The sequence below is a fragment of the Ambystoma mexicanum genome, chromosome 3q (assembly GCF_040938575.1).
Source record: "Ambystoma mexicanum isolate Mex_15411 chromosome 3q, UKY_AmexF1_1, whole genome shotgun sequence".
NCBI classification, from domain to species: domain Eukaryota; kingdom Metazoa; phylum Chordata; class Amphibia; order Caudata; family Ambystomatidae; genus Ambystoma; species Ambystoma mexicanum.
This window is the reverse complement of record NC_090926.1, coordinates 721,443,104-721,459,327: the sequence shown is the minus strand read 5'-3', so window position 1 is coordinate 721,459,327 and position 16,224 is coordinate 721,443,104. Positions and strand designations below refer to the sequence as shown.

At 47.4% G+C, this 16,224-nt stretch overlaps 1 protein-coding gene across 2 annotated transcripts in view; it reads left to right on the top strand.

Annotated features, from left to right (window-relative positions):
• Positions 1-16,224, top strand: part of SEC14L1 (SEC14 like lipid binding 1) — a 510,699-nt gene that overhangs the window by 345,912 nt on the left and 148,563 nt on the right. For both annotated transcript variants that reach the window (XM_069654651.1, XM_069654652.1), the window contains exon 12: positions 16,015-16,149. In XM_069654651.1, coding sequence (XP_069510752.1) covers positions 16,015-16,149 — 135 coding nt within the window. The remainder of the gene's footprint in view (positions 1-16,014; positions 16,150-16,224) is intronic.

Below are 16,224 nucleotides of genomic sequence, written 5' to 3'. Positions count from 1 at the left end.
CATCTCCACCGACTGTTGGGTGCTGGACGCTCTCAGCCACTGACACATCCCTGGAATTTCAACAGAAGTGTCCCTGTATAGCACTGCTGGCCCGTCAGGAGAACCACGTCCCCCAGTTGTTGCTGGAGGTGCAGGCCATGCTAAGGAAAGGCGCGTTGGAGTTTGTCCCAAAGAGGCTCCGTAGTGTACTCAAGGTACTTCCTTGTAAAAAAGTAGACCGGCAGCTGGAGGCCCATTCTAGACCTCTGTCGTTTGAACAAATACATCAAGTCCTAAAAATTGTGGATGATCACGCTTCAACGCATGCTTGGTCTGCTAGAAGAGGGGGGACTTCCTGTCATTGCTGGACTTGGAGGAAGCTTAATTTCACATCCCCATTCACAAGGGGCACCGCAAGTGTCTATGCTTCGTGGTTCAAGGGTAGCGCTACTAATTCAAGGCCCTTCCCTTCGGATTGAAGTCGGCGCCAGGGTTTTCACCAAGTGCCTGGCACCAGTGGCGGCGCACCTGCGGCTTCAGGGGATCCATGTCTACCCTTACCTGGACGACTGGCTCATCCGGGCCAACTCAAAGGAGGTTGCCGTGGATCACACGGCGAGGACCATTTGCTTGCTGACGGATCTGGGGTTCTCAGGGAACTATGCAAAGTCCTGCTTTACTCCTTCACAGGATGCGTTGTTTCTGGGATCCTGACTCAACACAGCGTCGTGCCTGGCGCCCCCCTTCGGAGGAGAGGATAGCGGCCATCTTGGGTAAGGTGCAACGGCTTTTAGCACTGAAGGTTGCCACGGTGAGGACTGTCAAGTCTCTGCTCGGCATGATGTCATGCATCTACCTCATCCGACTGTGCAGGCTACGGATGCGTCTGCTCCAGGAGTTCCTTGACGCCCGTTAGATTCAAGTGTCTGGAAGCTTTGAGGACAGGATCTCGCTCCATGAGTTTCCATCGAGCGATAAGGTGGTGGGAAGTTTGCACGCACCGGTCAGGGGGGTGCAGAGTTCCAGACCCCACAGCACCAGGAGACGGTCACAACAGATGCCTCTCTGGAAGGATGGGGAGCCCACACCAGAAGTCTTCATGCAAGAGGCCTTCGGCTACTGGAGGAGAAAACGCTGCACATCAGCGTGTTGGAGCTGCGGGCTATGTTTTGGGCCCTCCAGTCTTTCCTTCCGTCCCTCAAGGGCAAGGTGGTGCGGGTCTTCACGGACAACACCACCACAATGTTCTACATCAGGAAGCAGGGGGGCACCAGATCCCTGGCGCTCTCCAAGAAAGCCTAGGAACTGTGGCAATGGGCAGTCGCCCAGGGGATGATCATCACATTTCATCTGGCAGGAATGAAGAACACTGTTGCAGATTCTCTAAGCATGGAGCTGCGTTCTTGCCACAAGTGAGAGCTTCGTCAGGACCAAGTGGATTGCCTGTTCCGCAGATGGGGCAATCCCCAGATTGATCTATTTGCGACAGCGACAAACACCAAGTGCCGGAGGTTCGCCAGCGGGTTTCCCCAGGTGGGGAGCATGGGGCACGCATTCTCATTCCCCTGGGACGGCCTGTTTCTGTATGCGTTCCCTCCGTTGCTTCTTCGACTTGTCAGTCAACTCAGACGGTCCCGGTGCAGGATGATCCTCGTCGCACCGGCGTGGCCGAGGCAGATATGGAACCCCTACCTTCTCAACATGTCAGTGGCCCCTCCAGTCAAGCTTCCGGTGGTCGCATATCTTCTCGCCAGGATCACTGAACCTGAAGGCCTGCCTCCTGCAGCATTAGAATTTGGGGGTTACAACCTTCCAGCGGCCTGTTTGTCAAGGCATTGTTCACTCTTAAATGCTACGGACATAAATATAAGAGGTTCACAGTTTGGTGCCGTGCACAGAAGATCGACCCTCTACGAGTCACGGCTCCGCAGGTGCTACCATATCTACTTTCGAAGTCCAAAGCAGGTTTGGCACATGCTTCTATCAAAGTGCATCTGGCGGCTATCTCCAGCAACACCAGATGTCCTGGATGATCATCGTTGTGGTCACATCGTCTGGTAAGGAGTTCGTCAAGGGACTATTCCGTTCGTTCCTGCTGGTGAAAGCCCCGGCCCCGGCGTGGGAACTCAATGTGGTGCTGACTAGGCTCATGGGAACTCCATTCAAACCTATGCAGACAGTTCCAGTGAAGTTTTTGTCGTGGAAGACAGCGTTCCTCGTGGCCATCACCTCTGCACGAGTGGGAGAGATTCAGGCCCTGTTCTGTAAGCCAACTTACTTAACTTTTCACGACACAAGGGTGGTGCTGCGGACACACCCCTCCTTCATGCCCAAGGTGCCGTCAGACTTTCATCTGAACAAGCCCTTGGTGTTACCTGTGTTTTTTCCGACACCTTCGTCGATGGCTGAAAGGACTTTGCACTCGCTGGATGTGGCTATGTGGACCGCACGAAGCGCTTCCAGAAGACGTTGCAACTTTTTGTGAACTGTGGCCCTGTGAACCATGGGAAGTCCCTCTCCAAGGCTTCCATTTCCAGGTGGCTCTCTGGCTGTATTACCCATTGTCACCGGTTGGCGAACCGACCGTTGCCTGGCCGTCCGAGAGCCCATTCGACAGAGCGATCGCTGAAACTAAGGCGTTCCTATCTGGTGTGCCCCTGCTGGACATCTGCAGGGCTGCTACGTGGAGGTCGACGCGCACCTTCACGAGATTCTACTGCATCGACTGGGATTCCAAGGAGGAGCCCAGAGTCAGCCAAGTAGTGCTGCGCCACCTGTTCGCTTGAAGGTGAGCCTGGTGAGGAGGTAAGAGATGCTCATGTTGAGCCTTTGCCACCACTCGTGGTTGTGCATGTGTGTACTGCTACGTATTCTTTATTCATGAGCATGTGAATCCATGCCAGACCCCATGCTGATACTAAACTGTAACTGTTCTCCAGCATGGGTCTGGCATGGATTCACATGCTAACTCTCCCGCCTACCCCTCTGTGGCTCTTCTCTTGGTCCTACTGCCACTTTACGTGCTACCAAATCTGAAGATGGCTGCCAGAAGAGGAGCTTAGGTAGAGGGCAGTCATTGGCTGGGGGCAGTATGACCCAGAGCTCCGTGATTGGTTATTAGGAGAAAGAAAGTTCAGAAATGAAACGGATTTTTTTTCTTTACCGAGGATTCCCAGCCTGACGGAATGTTCATGAGCATGTGAATCCATGCCACACCCCATGCTGGAGAACACAGGTAAGTAACTTGTTCCTTTACTGCTCTTGGAAACAGTAGTTTATCCAAGAGAAGGTATTTTAATCCTTTGGGAAATCTGAAAGACTTCCCTGTGCCACTGCACTGAAGGGCCTGTGTGACACAATGTAAACAATGATGCCTATGGAGTTTGTCCGACTCCACAACCAAAGGAAATCACATTAAAATACATGCGAGAGTGGGAAAAAAGGGTCTTGCTCGCTCCAGGTTAAGAATTCAAGTCCTCAACATCCAGTAAAGTTGCTGGGGGTCTCTAAGGTTGAGAGGAATTAGCACATTTCTGAGAATTCTCCCTAACAAAAGCCTCCTCACACAGTCTTTCACAAGGACAGAGTAGTGTTAAGAGTGAAGCCTTATTTCCTTCCCAAGGTAGCGTCTGAGTTCCACATTACTCAGAGGATAACTTAACCTTCTTTTTATCCTCCTCTGCATCCAGGGAAGGAGGAAGAAAGGCTGCACAGACTCTCTCCAAAGCGTGCCTTGAGTTTTTACATTATCAGACTTGCTAACCTGAGACAAACTGACCAATTATTTGTGGGTTACACAGGTCATAAGTTGGGTCTAGCCATCACCAAAAAACTATTTCGAATGGATTGTGTCCTCCCACGTATTCCTCATCTTATGATAATTCGTTATCTCCAGCTTCACTGCTTCGGAAAAAGAAATGTCTCTCGGCTGAGAGCTCTTTGATCGAGGTTGTGGCGTCTATTTTCCCTCGACGGACTCCGTACTCTGTCGACGCCACCGATGGTATAAATAGCTCGAGCCGCGCCCGTTGCTTCAGTTCAGTTTTTCCGATCGCTTCGCTATCGAGAACGGCGCGCTAGAGATTTTCTGTGAAGAAAATGTCGTCATCTTCGACTCCTTCGACACCCAAGACTGGGTTCAAGAAGCGCGTAGACTGTGGATCAAAAATGTCGATCACGGATCCTCACCGGGTTTGTCTCTGGTGTCTCGGTTCCAGTCACCGGACCGCCGACTGTGGTTCCTGCCAATCCATGGCCGAGAAAGCTCTTTGTGAGAGGAGAGGTAAACTGTCGGTGGGGAGGGAAGCCTCTAAAAAGGCTACATCCAAAAAACATAAGAAAGCGACTGATTCGAAGGAATCGGATCGCCATAAGCACTCCAAGAGATCTCGATCTAGGACTAGATCGAGACACTCTTTTTCCTCGTCCAAAAAAATGAAGAGGAGACAGATCTCCCTCATCATCTTCAGAAATTCAATGTCCGACAAAATCGGATTATCCCAAAAAATTGGAAGAATTTTGTAAAAAGATGATGGAGGTATTCGAGAATGCGGCCCGACCCCCTCGAATGAACCTCGGAAAAGCCGTACCCCTAAAGTCGCTCCATTGGACGACAAAGGGAAGTCCAAGACTACCATGGTAAAAACCGGTAGTGTCGAGGATACTCGAAAAACTCGAGTCGACGCCAAGTCATCGAGGACTCTTCGAGAGTCGAGCACCACTGCGGTGCCATATAAAAAACATAAGTCGTCGAAAGCTTCGACGATTTCATAGACGCCGTCGGCGTCGACCATTTCAGCATCGAAACCAAAAACAACCTTGACGCCTGTGTCGAAGTCATCTTCGAAGTCATCGAAGATTCTTTCGACAACTTCGAAGGATTTCTCTATTCCTTCGACGCGTATGGTAGAGGAAGAAAGAAGATTCACTCCATTGCCCAGATCAGACTTTTTTTAAGTCCATGTCCTCAATTTATGAGGAATCTGGCTCAGAGGAAGACCAAGTTACTCCTTTTGGAGTTTCATATGGCACAAACCAAGTTCCTGAGGAGCTCATTGATCAAGAATTTAAAATGAGAGACCTGAGTGACTCTACATTCTGCCAGTGGAATTGACACCTCCCCAGAATTAGTTTGCCAGACCTGATCCTGCAGAGCATGCAGACGCTGGGTACAGGAGTCTTATGACAAGAGTAATTGAGTATATGGGTTGGGGTAACACTTCACCCGTTTTTGAACAGGATGACATGACGGATATAATTGATAGAGGTCCTCAAAAAGATACAGTTCTCCCCTTTCACGGTGGAGAAAAACTGGGAAAAGCCTGAGAGCATTGCTGCTGCAGATAGTAATTTTCCCCAAGAAATACAGACCAGCTGGTACGGATCCCGAATACTTGAACACGCATCCGACTCTAGAAAGTCTAGTCATTCAGGCAGCATCCACATCAAAGCAAACTGCATATCCCACTATCCTTCCAGATAGAGAAGATAAAAAAGTTGATGCCTGGGCACGCAAAGTTTTCACATCAGTCAGTATTGCCCTTAAATCGACAAATGTCACCTGTATCCTGGCCAGGTTTACCCATACCCTGTGGGACTGTATTTCGGAGGCGGCTGATCATATTCCGGAAGGCGAGGGAAGGGAAGCCTTCCTGAATATAGTCAAAGACGGGAAGGAGGCAATGGGGGAATGTCTCCAGTCTGGACTGGATACTGCTGATAGCATCAGCAGATCCATGGCTGCAAGCATTGTGCTACGCAGATTTGCGTGGTTGAGGAAGTCGGGGTTTGCACCAGACGTGCAAGCCAGACTCCTTAACATGCCCTTTGATGGCTCGAGGCTGTTTGGCAGCAAGGCTGATGAAAGCCTAGAAAAACTTCAGACCTCGAAAGCGGCAGCTAAATTGCTTAGCGCCTCCATGCGCCAGCCTCTAAAACCCTATTCTGGCTCGTCTTCTTAGAGGGGTCGTTCTTTTCGTTACTACTCCTCATTTAGTAGAGCAAGAGGACAGGCTTCTCAAAGGGGCAAAAGAAACTTCCCTCGTGGAGGAAGAGGTGCAAAATCAGCCCCAGGAGCGGCATCTGTACCCTCAGCCACTCCTGCAGCTGCCTCCAAATCCCTCTGAGACCTTGTTGCACAAAACACCAGTGGGAGACAGGATCTCTCAGCATCTGAAGGAATGGCAGGGCATTACCTCAGATGCTTGGGCACTGGAAACAGTAGCCCAAGGTTACCGTCTCCCCTTCCTAAAAAGGCCTCAATCATCCACCGGGAGCCAACTCTGTTAAAAAAAATTCCAGATCCGCACCTGTTGCAGGAAATTTTAACCCTGCTAGAGGAAGGTGCCATAGAACAGGTACCTGTAGCGGAAAGGAACAGGGGTTGGTACTCCCCATACTTTCTCATTCCAAAAAAGGACAGAGGACTGAGACCCATCTTCGACTTGAGAAACTTGAACAAGTTCCTCAGGAAGGACAAGTTCAAGATGGTGACTCTTTCTCAGATCCTTCAGGCTCTCCAACTACAAGATTGGTTGGTATCATTGGACCTTCAGGATGCTTACTTTCATGTGCCAATCAATCCAAAGCACAGAAAGTACCTGAGGTTCGCGATTGGCAATTCTCATTATCAGTTTCGAGTTCTGCCATTCGGGTTGACCTCCGCTCCGAGGGTTTTCACCAAACTGTTGGCGGTTGTGGCAGCGAGTCTCAGGAGAGGAGGTATTCACATATATCCCTACCTGGTCGACTGGTTTATCAGAGCAAGTTCTCCAATACAAGCTCGGGAACATCTTTCGATCACATGCCAGTTTCACCACAAATTGGGCTTCTCCCTCAATTTCAAGAAGTCCCATATGATACCATCCCAAAAACTCCAGTTTATCGGAGCAGTCTTGGATACTTCCTCGGGAAAAGCTTTGCCTCCCGAAGTGAGAGCTCTCCACATCCAGCAGATGGTAACAAAGTTCCAGAATGCCCAACGTCTACCGGCCTTCGATTTTCTCAGGTTGCTCGGCCTCATGGCATCCTGCATTTTCCTGGTACCAGAGGCCATGTTGAGAATGAGATCCCTTCAATGGGCACTCGGAACTGAGTGGTCCCAGTTCTCAGGGAATATGTCGGATCTTCTGCAAGTCCCAAGCGCAGTTGCTTAGGATCTTCTATGGTGGGCTTGCAACGACAACATTGTCGAGGGAGAATCTGTTTGGCAACCATGGCGGGAGATAACAGTAGTGACGGACGCCTCACTCACGGGGAGGGGAGCACACACCAACAATCTGACAATCAGCGAACGTTGGTCTCCATCGGAGTCCAAACTACACATCAACCTTTTGGAGCTGAGGGCAATCAGACTAGCGCTGAAGGCCTTTCTGCCCTCTGTACAGGGCAAGAATGTCCTGATAATGACGGACAATACAGTGGCCATGTACTATCTCAACAAGAGAGGTTGTGTAGGGTCACTACCACTGTGCAGAGAGACAATGCAGCTCTGGTTCTGGGCAATACGAGAGGGAATCTCTCTATCGGCAATTCACCTAGCCGGAAAGAAGAACACGGCGGCAGATGCTCAGAGCAGGCAGAGCAGTCTCCCACGAGTGGGAGCTAGCTCAGGAAGTCCTTCTGGAGAATTTCCTTTGGGGAACCCCTCAAGTGGATCTATTCGCCACCGAGATCAGAAGTGCGATTAGTACTGCTCAAGGGAATTTCCTCAAAGAGGAGCTCTGGGAGACGCATTCGTAGTGGAGTGGAAGTTTCCACTACTGTATGCGTTTCCCCCAGTCCCTGTGATTCCTCAAGTAATCAGGAGGTTGAGAAAGTTCAGGAAAACCATGATCCTAATTGCCCCAGATTGGGCCAGGAGGACGTGGTACCCGGACCTCCTAGACATGTCCATCTGCCCTCCAATACGTCTTCCGCAAAGAGGATCTTCTCTCGCAAGAGGAAGGTCGGGTTATCCATCCAGAGGTCAAGACACTCAACCGTCACGCATGGTTTCTGAGCGGTTGAGATACAAGGATTGGGATCTTCCGGATGACGTAATGGAAGTTTTGCTTTCGGCCAGAAGGCCAGCAACAAAATCTTTGTACCGATGTCGCTGGAACAGGTTTAGTAACTGGTGCAAATAAAAGAACACAGACCCTTTACAATGTGGCACTCCAGTAGTGCTCTTTTCTTTTACATTTAGCTAATCTGGGGCTCTAGATAGGAACAATCAAAGGATACCTTGCTGCGCTGTCCATTTTCAAGCGCACCTCGGAAGAGGTTTCATATTTCAAAATACCATTAATAATTCAATTCTTAAAAGGGCTTAGTAACGTATACCCTCCAGTACCTTTTCATGTCCCAACTTGGGATTTAAATTTAGTACTAAAATTCTTGACTTGCATACCTTTTGAGCCTCTGCACTCCTGTCCATTGTGGCTTTTAACACTAAAAACTGTCCTTCTTGTGGCTCTCATCAGCCTGCAGGGTTAGTGAACTTCAGGCTCTCATGCAAACCACCATATACAATTTTTTATAAGGATAAGGTAGTCTTTAAAGTTAAACCTTCCTTTTTACCAAAGGTAGTTTCAGACTTCCATTTGTCACAAAAAATAATACTACCAACATTTTATCCTCCTCCTCATTTGGGCAAGGAAGAGGAGAGACTGCATAGACTAGATCCCAAGAGGGCTCTTAGTTTTTACATATCGAGGATGTCTAAATTCCGACAAGATGACCAATTGTTTGTGGGTTATACTGGTCATAAACTGGGCTTATCAGTAACAAAACAGACCATATCCCGCTGGATCATTTTGGCCATAATTGAATGTTACAGATTGGCGGGAAAAGACCCACCAGATGGGCTTCGAGCTCATTCTACAAGGGGAATGCCTACTGTGGCTCTAAAGAGGGGAGTGCCGGCAGCAGATATTTGTGCAGCTGTAACTTGAAACAATGCATACTTTTATCAAGCATTACTGCTTGGATACTGCCTCCTCCAATGAGGGGTTATTTGCCAAAGCAGTTCTGCATTCTGTACATGAAAACTGTAATTAGTACTCCCACCTCCAAAATTGCCACTGCTATGGGAGTCTATCATAAGATGAGGAATACGTGGGAGGACACAATCCATTTGAAGTACAAGTTACTTACCAACTGTAACGTTTTTTCGACTGGATGTTCCTCCAACGTATTCCTCATCTACCCTCCCATCCTACCCCACAGTACAGTTTACGTTTTCTTACACTTTCCTCTCACGAAGAGTGCATCAGTTATGGGGCACGCCTGGGTGTATATGTTTCATCGAAAAAACAGAACTGAAGCAACGGGCGCGGCTCGAGCGATTTATACCATCGGTGACGTCGACAGAGTACGGAGTCCGTCGAGGGACAGTCAACGCCACGACCTTAAGCACAGCGCCCTCTGCTGAGAGAAACATTTTTTTCCGAAGCAGCGAAGCTGGAGATAACGAATTATCATAAGATGAGGAATACGTGGGAGGAACATCCAGTCGAAAGAAAGTTACAGTTGGTAAGTAACTTGTTCTTCTAGGTGGATCATTTTAACAATTGCAGAATGTTATAAATTGGCTCCAGAACACAGACAAGCCCATTGAACCAGGGGTATCGCAGCTTTGTCATCTCTTCAGAGAGGAGTTTTTTAAAGGACATTTGTGCGGCTGCCACATGGTCGTCTACACACACATTTACAAAATTCTATAGCCTGGATTCCTCCACTAGCCAAGAATCAAAATTCGGAAAGGCAGTATTGCACTCTGTTCACACTTAAATCACTCTACTTTGACTCCCTCTTCCTGATTATATTAATGCTTTGGGAGAGTATCAAAGATGAGGAATACGTGGGAGGACACAATCCATTTGAAGAACAAGTTACTTACCCCTGGTAATGTTCCTTATCGCCCCTCTCTACCCCGCAGTAAAACTATCCTTGTGGTAACAGTCTGCGCTCCCTTAAGGGTAGTAACTGTCTAACTTAAGACGCTCCATTGCTTCAAAACAGAACTGGGCAACAGATGCTGCGCGCTCTACTTATACCTGTGATGACGTCTATCGGCACAGAGGCCTCTGAGGGACATCGACTCGACGGGCATCGACGCACAGCGCCCTCTACTGGGGAATTTTATTTTTCCAAAGCAGCTAGCTGGATATTGGGAAATATCAAAGATAAGGAATTCGTGGGAGGAACATCCACTCGAAAGAACGTTACCAGGGGAAGTAACTTATTCTTCTGTGCTAATTCCCTTCAACCTTCGAGACCCCCAGCTCTCTTGCTGGACTTTAGGACTTTTTAATTTTAACCCTGGAGAGAGTGAGCCCTTTTTCTCAATCTTATGTATTTTGATCTGATTTGGATTATGTTTCCTTTGTTTTTGGAGTCTGACAACCTCCATAGACATCTACTTTTGTATGTTGACACACAGCACCTTCAGTGCAGTGTCGCAGAGAAATCCTTTAGATTTCTTATACGGTTTAAATACCTTTTCTAGGGTGAACTACAGTTCCCAAGAATAGTAAAGTGAAACTTTTCTCAGAGTGCTCGGGGGTTACTTAGTATACCCTTTTCCGATTTACTCCTGTAACATTTTTAATGTAACCCTCACTACTTTAAATGGCTGGTGGCAGTGGTTTAATTTTCCTACTATTCAGCTTTTCTACCACAGGCTGAATCCTCAGCTACAATATAGCACCCATGGGGTGACCATTGTGTCAAAATGGCCTCTGTCGTCTTTTTTCACCATTTCTTGTTTGTGAGGTATTTCTTGGGTTTTACTTTGCACGCAAAACCAGGTTTGAGCCCTTTTTCTGTTTAGCATTTGGAGGGCTTCAGTACTGAAACCTGCCTCTGGCTCCAATGTGTGTGGCAGGGCAGAAAGTGAGGGAGGTGCCGGACACTCCCCTGACCTTAGTCTCCTTGGTTACCTGAATGCCCCCAGTCCTGATTGGCTGGAGGGCTGTCCTTGTAGGACAGCCACCCTGCTGTGTGAGTGACAGCTAGGCTGTGCATTAATGGAGGCTTCTTGGTCTGAAGACCAGAGTCGACCACTGGGAAGAACAACCCGATGAAGAAACCGTGAACTAAACTTGCTGCACCCTCCTGGACCTTTGAATTGCCCTGGTGAAGCCCTGCTGCTGTGCTGAAACTCCTTTTTTTTGAATGGATTGTGTCCTCCAACGTGTCCACAGCTGTGCACTTCGGAAACATTTTCGGCAGAGGGCATCCTGCGTCAATGATGTTGGGTCAATGTCCCTCGAAGGCCTCCGTTGAGGGCAACATCACCGGATGTTATAAATGGGACGCACGGCACCCGTAACCTTAGTGCCGTTTTTCCGCAAACGTGTTTGCTTCGAGAACTTGGCGCGCCTCGTTTGTTTCATTGTAGAGATGTCTTTTTCTTCGACCGACTCTGCGGTCTGTCCTCAAGACCTGCCGGGACTGCAAGTCGAAAATGCCGATCACCGACCCGCATCGCATTTGTTTGTGGTGCTTGGGTGAGAGTCACGACACGGACAACTGTTCTAAATGCTAGTTGCTGACTGGCAAGGCCTTGTGAAAGGGGAAGCTCCAGGTAGGTAGGGGTTCTAAGCCTCCTGGATGACTTGATGGAGGTGTTGCTTTCGGCCAGGCGGCCTTCAACAACATCCCTGTACTGTTGCCGTAAGTTCTGCGACTGGTGCAGAGGGCACAATGTTGTACCTTTTCAGAGCTCCATTCCTATGGTTTTGTCTTTCTTACTTTCATTGGCCCACAGGGACCTTCAAGTGGGTACCATTAAGTGTTACCTGGCGGTGCTGCGTATCTTTAAGCGCTCGTCTGAAGAATGTTCTTACTTTAAGATTCCTTTGATTTCTCGATTTCTTAAAGGACTGTGTTCCAACCGTCCCCTTTCCAGGTGCCGGTTTGGGATATAAATTTGGTTTTGAAATTTCTCATGGGTGCTCTGTTTGAACCTTTGCACTCTTGTCCTTTGAGGTTGTCCTTCAAGATTGTGTTCTTGGTTGCGGTTACTTCCGCTCGCAGAGTGAGTGAATTGCAGGCACTTTCCTCTAAGCCACCCTTTACTCTGTTCCACAAGGACACGGTTGTACTGAGAGTACGTCCTTCTTTTCTACCTAAGGTAGTATCTGAATTTCATTTGAGTCAGAAGGTGCTTCTCCCCTCTTTCTATCCTCCTCATCCTGGTAAGGAAAAGGAGCGACTCCATCGGTTGTATCCTAGGAGAGCTCTGAGCTTTTACATTTCTAGGATGTCCAGGGTCAGAGTGGACGATCAACTCTTTGTAGGATATGCTGGACACCGATTGGGCCAGGCTGTTAACAAACCGACCTTGTCCAGGTGGATTATCCTCACCATTACGGAGTGTTACCGATTGGCGGGTAAGGACCCTCCTGAAGGTTTGCAAGCTCATTCTACTAGGGGCGTGGCTACTTCCACCGCCCCTCCAGCGGGGTGTTCGTATTAGGAATATTTGTGATGCCGCTACATGGGCGTCTCACCACACCTTTGTTAAACATTACTCCCTGGATACAATCCATGGTCAGGATATGGCCTTTGGTAAGGCGGTTCTTTATTCCGCCATCTGATTGGGTACTCTAAATTCTTTTCCCCCTCCATTTTCTGGTACTGCTTTGGGAATCTGTCAAAGATGTGGAATACGTTGGAGGATGCAATCCATTCGAAGAACAAGTTACTTGCCAACTGGTAACGTTATTTCAACTGGATGTTCCTCCAACGTATTCCACATCGCCCTCACAGCCTGCACCTCTGGACAATTTCCTATGCGATTGCAGCTTACGTTTCTGCTATGCTATGTGCAGTCAAGCAGGCATGAGACTGGTGCCACACGTTCTGGGGGAAAAAACTTAAACTCGGGCTACGGGCGCTGTGCGTCCTATTTATAGCATCCGGTGATGTCGCCCTCGACGGAGGCCTTCGAGGTACATCGACGCAAGACGCCCTCTGCCTAAAACGTTTCTGAAGTGCACAGCTGTGGACATTACATGTCAAACTTGTGGAATGCGTTGATGGAACATCCAGTCGAAAGAACATTACCAGTTGGTAAGTAACTTCTTCTTCTGATTGACAAGAGAAGCTCCGGACGGAACGACTTCCCTTGGGTTAGTGGGACCAACTAACCCTGAGAAGAACTTTGCTGGATGACCTTCCACAACTGGCTGTACTTCTGCTGCTGCTGGAACCAACTGGCAGGGGTTGAGTAATCTGTAGTCGAGTACAATGTCTGTAAACTGCCCAAAAGCTATGGGAGTCTCCTGAGGACCCTCCCGGAGCAGGACGACCCAAGCTCTAGTCACCTCACTAGAGTGCGGGACTCAAGGAGTGAAGGAAACCCAACCTGTGTGCAAGATCTGCGTGGTGCGGTTTCCCGAGCGCTGAAACCGCGAAGTGCCGCTGATCCGAAGAACGCCTGTAGCTGCTGCCGACCTTTGAATTGCTGTGCAGGAGTCCTCCAGACGTCCTCCATCTTGTCCCCACGACTGAGGCCCGGGAACACAGGAACATCACTGCAACCAGACAGAAGCCAGCTGGATCCTCTTCTTCTAACCAAAGGTATTTTTCTGACTTTGGGGTACTTACCTCATTGTCTGTAGCTTGCTCTTCAGTTGAGAATTGCAGTAGCTGCTTTTCTAGCATTGATTGTAGCTCTAACTTTCACAAGTGTAACAGCGTGTGGCCCAACAGTGATTTTCTTCAACATACTCTCTAACTTTGTGCAAGACCTTTTGCTTTCTAAGAAGTGCCACAGCTCCATAGACTTTGCTCCGATTGACGTTGGCTGTTCTGACTCCCTACAGACTCTTCTAATCCATTGACTTTGATTCTTACTGTCCCTCATAGGTCATACATTGGTTTTTAACTAATATTGCTGAGAAAGGTTTTTATTAGACTTCATTGGAAGATCTGAGAACTTGTTTAATCTTTTTCCTTCCTTTAACCTTGCCTTTCTGCCAAACTCAGAATTTGCCAAGTACAATGCCCATACTGTCCTAATTAGTGATGTCACCTCAGGGTGAAGGGAGTGTGTATGAAGCATCTATAAAGAGTATCTACTTGCTTGACTTGATTCTGAAAAAGTATTTTGAAGTGTATTTTTATTGTTGCACATTGCCCTTTTTAAAGAGTGCTTATTTAAAACTGCCCATTAAATAAATGCATTATTTTACTAGAAAACCTTGAGTGTAAGTGTTATTTGAATTTCGATGCTAAAGCTCTACAGCTCAATTTACCCCTCTTGAGATGAGTCTGGCTGCTCAGTCATACTACCAACTTGTGTAGTACAGACCTAATAACAATAGGTGGGTTTCCTAATACCAAGAGGACATGGGTTGTGTAGTCTCACACAGGCTTACTACATTAATTCTTGCATAACAGCCACGTTGTGACTACAATCTCCATTTCAGTGTACCTAACACATTAACCACCCGTTTGAGGTACCTAAATATGTGTACTTAAAAGTCCCTGTTTTGTGAATGTACTGGTGAAAAGGGTTGGATCCCTGCAAAAACGGTATCCTTTTGTAAAGAATTGTACACTCGAACAGACCCCTTTATGGGGGCATTATGGGGGCATAGACCTAGGGGCAATTATGCTTTGTGTATTAATTTGCATTAAATTGCTGGTAGGGCATGCTTTACATGTGAATTTGCCGATCCCATGGGTCGGCCACAGGCTCGGGTGTTGCAGCTCCTGGTTTAATGACACAGGTGCCACCTCCGGACACTTGGCACCATGGTACTCCGACGCATGCTCATGACTACTTTAAACACCTCGGCACTGGGGGCTCTCACTTATTCCTGCAATTTGTTGCAGTTTCACCCACAACCATAATAGGGACCACATTGATCCCTTTTTTCTTTAACTTTAGAGCGAGCTGGTTCATGTGCACTGGCTGCATTGCAAACCTTTATTACAGAGCCCAACTGAAGTGTACTCAAGGACCCACGGGTCATCTCGATAAGGTAATTGACCCTATTGGTCATCTTGTAAGTGCACTCATTCACAGACACCACTAACAAGTAGATTTTGAAGACCTTTCATTAAGATTCAATATTGAAACATGTTCTTGTGTGTTACAGAAATTATCAACACACCGTCATGAATTTGCATCACACGTGCTAGACTTTCACGAGCACAGTAAGTTCCCTTTGGGACTGTTGGATGCAATTCTTGAGCTTAGGTGCTCCTTATTTTCAAAATTGTTCCGGATATAGACCCCTACTTAGTGTTATTTGTTTTTCTAGATCATTAACACAGGACAGCTCTTGAAGGAGTTTGTCTTACAATTTCCCGTCCTGATGAAGGCTGATGTATTTACAGCACTCCACCTTTGCTGAAGGGCCGAAACAGTTATGTCACAATCCCGTCGCCATAAAGTGCTCAATACTCTACACTGTTGGTCAACCTGATTAATTTGGGATATGTAGAAATCCAGTGCTCCTGACAATGTTTAGGGGCTATATAATATAGCTAGGATCTAATCCTTCATCAATGTATTAGTCTATTTATTTTGTATTTTTGGTTGTTCTTTGCATATAGGTAATGTTTGTTGTTTATTAACCTGGCATTTGTTGATTTAATACTTTTAATTTGTTGTTGGTCAAGATAGCAAGTGTAATAAAATAGTGGGTCACCTCCTATCCGGACTCCCCCCATTTTGTTTTTTGATTCATAGATGTACGTTTTCACCTGGAGAGATCAGGGGATAGGCAGGTGCCCCTTTAACTTTTTGTTCCTCTGAAATTCATGAAATATATTCTGTGTTTAATTACATTGACATTCACAAGCGAAATATCTACAAATGGTGACATGGGAAATGTTTCCAGTTTACAAATGTGCCTTCCAGGATGTTTATGGCCAAAGGCTAATGAAATAACTTTGTGCCTGATGCAAAAAGTTGGTTTACAGGAAACACAAAAATACATGTTAGTAGCAAAGGGGCAGGGTGATACTGAATAAGTGCACAATTAAGCTTTGGGGACTTCAGGCCTGCATTAGTGTGTTTTCTTTTCCCTGCAGGTGAGTCCCTTTATCGATGACAACACCAGGAAGAAGTTCCTCATTTATGCTGGAAACGATTATCAGGGCCCCGGTGGCCTGGTGGATTATATTGATAAAGAGATTATCCCGGATTTCCTCAGTGGCGAGTGCATGGTAAGAAATGAATCCACTCATGATATTGTGTCTAATTTCATGAAAATATGATGGTTTGCTTATATTGGAATCATT